Genomic DNA, 8,702 nt, shown 5'->3' on the forward strand with positions numbered 1-8,702 from the left:
CTGAAAACCGTCGAAGATGAAATGTACAACTGGCAAAGTTGGAAGCTGAACTGCATTAGCTAAAGAAGCTAAAAGCTGAAATACATTGCTAGAAAAGCTGGAAGCTAAACTGTAATACTGTCAAAAGTGGTAAATTAGAATTTTCCTGAATAGGCGGAAAGAAGAAATGCTTTGTATGTATATCAGACAGATGAACTGCATTGATAAACACAAAGAGAGTGAGAGAGAGAGAGGAAGAGAGAGAGTAGTATTGGGTGAAATAAACCTTTAAAACTATAAGTGCTCGGACAGAAATAGTATTTTCACTGAATGAACCTTTGAAATGTATAAGTCGTTACACAGAAAGTGGTATTTGGGTGGAAAGTAGTAGTAGGAGTAGCAGTAACAGTAGTAGTAGTAGTAGTAGTAGTAGCAGAAGGAGCAGGAGCAGTAGTAGTAGTAGTAGTAGCGGTAGTAGTAGTAGTAGTAGTAAGAGTAGTAGTAGTAGTAGAGGCAGTAGGAACAGCAGCAGGAGCAGTAGTAGTAGTAGTAGCGGTAGTAGTAATAGTAGTAAGAGTAGTAGTAGTAGTAGTAGTAGTAGTAGTAGGAACAGCAGCAGGAGCAGTAGTAGTAGTAGTAGTAGTAGCGGTAGTAGTAGTAGCAGTAGTAGCAGTAGCGGTAGTAGTAGTAGTAGTAGTAGTAGTAGCAGTAGTAGCAGTAGCGGTAGTAGTAGTAGCAGTAGTAGTAGTAGCGGTAGTAGTAGTAGTAGTAGTAGTAGTAGTAGTAGTAGTAGCAGTAGTAGTAGTAGATAAGATCAATACCACTCTCAGATATATCTGTACATTAAAATTTATGAAGCAGCCAGTTAGTTTAGCTTAGCATAAACACTGGAAAAAGGGGGAAACAGCTAGCCTGGCTCTGTCAAAAAATTAAATAAAAAAATATCTTTCTACTGGCACCTCTAAAACTCACTTATTAACTTGTTTGTTCAATCAGTGAAAAGTGTAAAAAACGATAATTTGCCATTTTACGGGGTGTTTATATGCTGGACTATTTCTTGGCAGGGAACAGTTGCCAGGCAACCAGCGGAGGCTTCAGGAAGTTTCTGGTCCTGGCCAACAAATATAGTCCGACACATAACCTCCTGTGAAACTGTGAATTGTATTATTACACTTAAAAAAAAACCCTGATAGTTAAAGTGTCAATCAATCAGTTGCAGAGGTGTATTTTGTTGCCCATGTTTTCAGTCTTTATGCTAAGATAAGCTAACCAGCAGCTGGCGATAGCTCATATTCACTGTACCGACAACACGATCTTCTCATCTAGGCAATAAAGCAAATAAGTATATTTCTCAAAATGTTATACTATTCTTTTAATTGATTCATAGAGGCAGAAAAAAATGTGTTTGTATTTCAGTGCTATAAATTGAATTATATATTAGTTATTTAGATAATGTATACCTACAGTAGGTGTACTGTATTAACAGAAACATATATGCGATCTTTGTGATTCATTGCAAATATAACATATTTAAAAATGTTATTACTGTAATTCAAAGGAATTTTATTTCATTTTTGACTGCACACAAACAGTCTAGTCAGACTGACTTGACTGAATAAATCAGACTCAGTAAATCATAATGCAAGGCCTGTGTGCTAAGATAGAGATTTCCTAGATTCAGACTCCTGCTATAGTAAACAACAAAATAAACTATGTATTTTTTTATGTTTATATTGCATATTATGATAATGCTGCACAAGATAGTGGAGGTGAAACGATAGCAGAATTTGCCGTAAACCTCATTAAGCGTGAACTGCCATGATAGAAATGTGTAACTGATACTTTTTTTTTTTTTACGACTTTCTTCCTTAATGCTCTGATACTGAACCTCAGTGGGCATGGTCAATATCCTGTTTCCATGGAAACTGAAAGAGTATCAGTAGAGACATGATCTGAATTTCATTGAGAAAGTAGGTTTTCACACACGAGAAAGAAAGGTTGAAGTAATGCCAGAGACAGCGGAGAGTGTGTCTGTGTGTGAGAGTCTGCAGGGAGCCCTTTGGTGCAATATTTACCGTTTTTATCAGCTCTCCGTAAAATCTGTAAAGAGAAAAAGCAAAAAAGAGGGATGTCAAAAAGGGTTTCACATCATCAAAGTTAAAATAAGTGTGTGTGTGTGTGTGTGTGGGGAGGGATCATCGATCACACTCTCAAAAGCAGTGTGTCATTAAATTATTGATAGTGCTGTCCCAGAGTCCAGACGAGATGAAAGGCAGAGTGGCAATGACCACATCAGCTTTAAAAGGCTCCAACCACCTCGAAATAGCACTGCCTACTTTCTCTTCTTGTCGAGTTTGTACTTGTGAAGAAGATTTTGAACCGTCTTTGAGTCTATTTACACATTATCACTATCTAACACTGAATGTGCAAAGATATAAATTTTAAAATGCCATCCTTCCCTCTTTGGACTTTCCTAGCTTGGGGACTTCAGCTCTGTGTCACAAATGGGGTAAAAATACTCGTGAAAAATATCCACCCACCTTCTTCTAGCTCTTGGCAGTCTGTCGTGTGTTCTGACTTACATAATTTGTTCTAATTTTCCTTCCTGCTAATCAGTCTTTGTCGCCTCTTCTGCTGTCCCCAAATTCCATCTGCTTCTATCTCAGTTCTACCTTTTACTCATCTCTTCACCGTCTCTAATTTCTAGGACTGTCTTCGACCAAAGACATTCTTAGTTGATTAACACTCATATGATTTTGTTATCAACAGATCTGTAAATCTGAGTTTCTCCACAAAGAATCACACAAAAGCACCACTTTCTTCAATCTTGTGTTTATCAGAGATGTGCTCATAAGTTTCTTGGAAAAAAGTCTTTCAGCATGAAAAAAGCAAAAAAAACAACAACTAATCAACTAAAGAAATCTTAGTCGATTCAGACCAAAATGACCAATTAGTCGACTACTTTATCTCTGCAAGGCAGGTGTATGCAGCAGCAGTCTTGCCACCCAGGTCATTAAATACATACACAAATAAGGGAAAATGGAAAAAATACACAAAGTTAAAACAATCAATCATCACTTCTCCATGCCTTTGTATTAATAATTGATTAATAGAGACAGTTTTTAAGCACAACAAATGCAATGATTCTGCTTCTCAAATGTGAGAATTTGATGATTTTCTTATCTCAAATTATAGTAAATTGAATATTTTTGGCTTTTGAACTGCTGGTCTGACAAAACAAAGTAAAAACAAACATGTGGGATGACTTCTTATCTTGATGCATGACCTCAAAGACCTCAAATTGTTTACAGCGAGGGACGGACATTTAATGAATAATGAAGCATATCACGCCATGCAAATAAGGAATTCTGAAGCGTGCCAAGAAAATTATTTTTAATGTCATGCAGGGTCTCCTGATTTCCATTTGTTCCTTAACTAAAAACACTCAATTTGATGTGGTTTGACCTCGTGATAGCTTGTGTGAATATTTTGCATGATGTGTGAAAGTGTGTGTCAGCGGGGTTACAATTTACGACACGTGTTAACTTGATATAAAAAGAGTTAGTGTGCAGTCATACAAACAGATGGTGGTCTCAACCCCAATGTGTACGATATACTATATGTTATACTATATGTTATGTTTCTGCTTCTCAAATGTGAGAATTTGCTGATTCTTCTTGGTTTTTGGGCAGCTGGTCTGACAAAACAAGACAATCTATGACATCACGCTGGACTTTAAGATAGCGTAATATGAATGTTTCATGTTTTTCTGATATTTTATAGACCAAACAATGAATCGACAGACTAATTATAGCCCTGCTTTTATCTGCTCTCCAAACTCTTCTACAGAGCATCTGCTCTTTCTGTTCGTATTAACTCATGTGTGACATTCATGCAAATTATATTATTGAAAATCAGTTATAAATTGTGGGCTGATTGGATTTGGTCATTCAGATACCAGCTCACACTGACAACTCCAGCTGGGTCTAATCATCTCATCATCTCATCCTAATTAATAATTTACATCTGATGAGTAAAAATTAATTAATTTAACCAAGAATAGAAGTCTGATGGTCCTTCTGGATTGTTTTCCCTCCCTGTATTGTCTGTTAATAAAGTGGAAGTCTGGCACCACAGCAGCCTCAGAAATCACAAAGAAAAAACACACATGGAGCACATCTAACCTGCTCCAGGATGAAACAACTGTTTGGAGTCAGCATGTGTGTTTTAATGACACACACACCCGACTGAGGAGATAGGAGATGTCAAGAAACAACAGAAGCAACACTCTGACGACCAACTCGCCTCTGAAGACAAGCAGAGGTTTCATTCCCTGCCAGAAGACAGAGAACCTCTTCAACATCAGTGAGACATTTGATGTTTGTACGGCTTTCCACCTTTAATAAGTCGTGGCTCTCATGTGTGCATCCATCCTCCCCTGTCTCTCTCTCGCAAACTGAAGGCAGCCAACAGGTTTGTAGTTGAGACAACACAAGCCAATGAAAGAGTGGAGGAATGAGGGAGGAATATAATGAGGTGGTGGGTACCCAGGCAGAATGCAGTGCTGTGATAGGAAACATCATTAGCTGTATACTGATGCATATAAGATGTGATTTTAATATTTAAATCATCATCATCTGAGGGAGATCTATAAGTGTTGGGAATATGGTATTCTTCAACATTTTAAAAACATTTTAGATTCAAAAAGTTCTGAATATCAATATGTTTTTGCCTAATTGAGCTACTGTAGATTTGGCTGTGGAAGGTAACACCCTGACTTTTATCAAACCACAAATATTTCATTAACTTGACCACTGACATAAAAATGGATTGCCAGCCTTTGAAATCCTTACATCATGAAGCCAAATTAAAGGTCAGCCTTGTCAAATTAATTAATTGTATAAAACAAAACAAAAAACTCTGCACCATGCATGCATATTGGTGATCCAAAACATACAAATCATTGAAACATAAATTGGAAAATGAAAATGCATCTCTTTCTTATAATGCAATAATTAAAAAAAATCAAATAATAAAAAATCTATTAAAAAAATATTTTTTCTGGCTATATATTGCTTGGACAAATTATAATATAGTCCTGCATTATGCTTCAGCTTTTTTGCAATAATTAAAAAAAAATCAAATAATAAAAAATCTATAAAAAAAATGTTTTGGGATATAGATTGCTTAGAAAAATTATGATTTAGTCCTGCACTATGCTTAAGTTTTTGCATTAATTTAAAAAAAAGAAAAATAATACAAAATCTATATAAAAAAAAAATGTTTTGGCTATAGATTGCTTGGAAAAAATTATAATATAGTCCTGCATTATGCTTAAGTTTTGCGTTATTTAAAATGAAACACATTTGGTAATATAAATAATGATTAAAAAATTGTTTTTACTTACATCAATGAAAATCGACATTCCCTTCTTTAGCTCCATTTGAGCTGTTTGCTCCTCAGACACAGACTGAACCTCCTCTGAGCAATCCATCTTTAGAAATGTGGCTTCAGTTGTGATCTGCGGAGGAATGTGTCGGCTTGAACCTCTTATCTGATGGCCAATGGTCAAAAAGAGCGACTCCTCAATGCAGTCAAGTCAGCTGGAATGAAACAACACAACTTCCGGATTAAAAGTTTCACAATTCAACCATTGAATGTTTCTTTCCACTCTCCTTTCACTAAACATGTTTCTTGCTCAAACATGATCTCAAATATTCTGAGGATACTTTTGCATTGCTCCTAAACACAGCGACCCTTTTTCTTGAATATGTATGCTTTTATTTTGAAATAAAAAATCACTACACTTCCTGCCATATAGTGGCTGTCTCTGTCAGTCTTGACTCAGCTGCTGCTGCTATGGTGAGTCCAACCTGCGTCTCCGTTGGAGCAAGCAAAGTGTCACACAAATGCAAATTTCCATTCCAATTGGTACATATATGCTAATTAACTTCCTCTGAATAGGCTACTCTATCAAGAAAAAGGCACAACTACAAGTCAAGTATACATCTCTGTAGGCCTATAAGGCAAGAATACTTAATTATAGGCTACTTTTTTTAAGTAGCCTATATCTCGATCAAAAGATTAAGTACAAGTAGGCCTATAAGCCAAGTATACCTATACTTTTCTGTATACTTGTCAGTATAAGCCAAGTATACTTAGACTTTTCTGTATACTTGTCAGTATGAGCCAAGTATACTTAGACTTTTCTGTAAACTTGTCAGTATGTGCCAAGTAGACTTTTCTGTATACTTGTCAGTATGAGCCAAGTATACTCAGACTTTTCTGTATACTTGTCAGTATAAGCCAAGTATACTCAGACTTTTCTGTGAACTTGTCAGTATAAGCCAAGTATACTTAGACTTTTCTGTATACTTGTCGGTATAAGCCAAGTATACTTAGACTTTTCTGTATACTTGTCAGTTTAAGCCAAGTATACTTAGACTTTTCTGTATACTTATCAGTATTAGTATACTTAGACTTTTCTGTATACTTGTCAGTACGAGCCAAGTATACTTAGACTTTTCTGTATACTTGTCAGTATGAGCCAAGTATACTTAGACTTTTCTGTATACTTATCAGTATTAGTATACTTAGACTTTTCTGTATACTTGTCAGTATGATCCAAGTATACTTAGACTTTTCTGTATACTTGTCAGTATGAGCCAAGTATACTTAGACTTTTCTGTATACTTGTCAGTATAAGCCAAGTATACTTATGTATACTTTTGTTAAGTTTATCTCTGATAAGTACATAAAAAGTAAACTGAAAGTATACTCTCTTATTTTAAGTTTAAAAGAAGTATACTGGTAGCACACTTCAATAAACTTATTTTTTGTAAGTGAGACCACTGAAAAATAGGTCTACTGTGACCGATAACGTCACTGTAATCAATTAACTTTCAGTGCAGCCAAATGAGCAGCACAAATAGCATATGTGTGCCCAGATAGTAATACTATATATAGAAGTATAGAAGCTTTTGTTAAAAAATACAAAGGTAATTTCAGTTTGAATTAAACGAGTTGTCCTAATGTCCTCTCTGTGGCTTTAAACATGAAAAGGTAGTCTTAAAAAACGTGATCAGTAATTTCTGACATATTTTTAAATTGAAAGGTATAAAACTAACTGTAAATCTTATAGCTTGGCCAGACTCTTAAGGGTTTCATTTCCAAATTGATATGTGCTGCTCCTTTAAATTAACCATAGTGGTTGGATTTTAGTTGACATGACATTTCTAGTTGGTCATTATTTATGTTCGTACTGATTTATTTCGTCAAGATGTAACATCTACAGCATCATAACAGCATTACAAATAGCATTTTGCACTCCTTCATCAGTTTGGTAGAATAATATGAAAATACACTTCAGTGAGAAACACTAAAGAGACACACAAATAGCTTTGCTTGTGAAACAGTTTGTCCCCAAGTGTAATATACCCAATAAAACCTGATGAATTGGAAGTGTTAAATGTTTCCACATAAATAGAGTAATCTAACTCATAATTAAACCCTCCAAGGTATAAGGATTGGTTGTAAAACGGTGTAACAGTTCCATCTAGTGGAGTGTTAGGCTCCAACAGCACTGCAGTCAATCTCACCATATAAACAAACTATAACTACATGAGCATCTGTATATGTGAAGCATTTAATGTAATCTATGTCTAGCTACATCTAAATTCAAAATGAAAGTCTTTGAGAAAGCGGAGGCGACATAAAGTTTTTTGAGGACTACTACTACAAAAATAAACTTTCTTTACCCGCAGCTGGGTGAGCGGTGGTAGATGTATGAATGCACTTATTGTCTGTTTCACTCCCCTCATTATGAATTTATGGTGAGCACGCCAAGCAGGAGATTACCTTCAGGCTACTATATATTATACTGTATTCTATGCTCCATCTCATCCACTAAAAAACTGTAATGCTGCTTACAGAAGAAGTATAAACTTATTTAATCCCACCCCTTCTCCATAAGTCAATTATTAATTATTAACCAGCTTCCTATTGGGCCTTACATATATACTCTAATTAAATTTTCTATAATTATTATTATTTATAATTATTCTAACTATAATTATTATTATTTATAATTATTCTAACTATAATTATTATTATTGTATAGTCATACAGACATATAAATTAATTACTGATATAATTATCCTTATCAAAATATACATTTGTTATCAATCCAGAATACCGATTCATTACTTATAATATAACTTAATCACAATACCAATTCATTACTTATAATATAACTTAATCACAATACCAATTCATTACTTACATACTTAACTTAATCATATTGACTATTAGTTATCTTTTCTTATATGCGCAAATTATTATTTATAATATACAATTTATAATATACAATATGCACATGCAATACAACATACAAAAGTCTTTTACAGTCTAAAACTACACTGCACTCTGCACTTAAGACTATTTTTAAAAAACTCTCTACCTCAGTTCTCATCCCACATTATATTCCATATTTGACATGTCTTAATCCCCTGGTCTCTACTGTATATCTCCTATATTTTTTATTATTCAGCACTTTATCACTTTTTGCACTATATTCACTTTTTTAATAGTCCTGTATCACAGCTGTTACCCTGCACTATATTCAGTTTTAACAGTTTTCTTCATCTCCTTATATTTTTAAATCTGGTATATTTTTTTGTACTTTGTACTTTGCACTACTAACTTTTTTACTGCCTTTTTACTAA

General features: G+C 34.5%; 1 protein-coding gene across 1 annotated transcript in view; it reads right to left on the reverse strand.

The window, feature by feature from the left end:
• necab1 (N-terminal EF-hand calcium binding protein 1) overlaps positions 1-5,623 on the reverse strand; it is a 35,520-nt gene extending 29,897 nt beyond the window's left edge. Inside the window, exons 1-2 of the mRNA XM_074613943.1 lie at positions 5,387-5,623; positions 2,055-2,079 (exon numbers count right to left, since the gene is read on the reverse strand). Coding sequence (XP_074470044.1) covers positions 2,055-2,079; positions 5,387-5,473 — 112 coding nt within the window. The 5' untranslated portion in view covers positions 5,474-5,623. The remainder of the gene's footprint in view (positions 1-2,054; positions 2,080-5,386) is intronic.
• Between the last annotated feature and the right edge of the window lie 3,079 nt (positions 5,624-8,702).

This window comes from Sebastes fasciatus, chromosome 17 (assembly GCF_043250625.1).
Source record: "Sebastes fasciatus isolate fSebFas1 chromosome 17, fSebFas1.pri, whole genome shotgun sequence".
Classification (NCBI taxonomy): Eukaryota; Metazoa; Chordata; class Actinopteri; order Perciformes; family Sebastidae; genus Sebastes; species Sebastes fasciatus.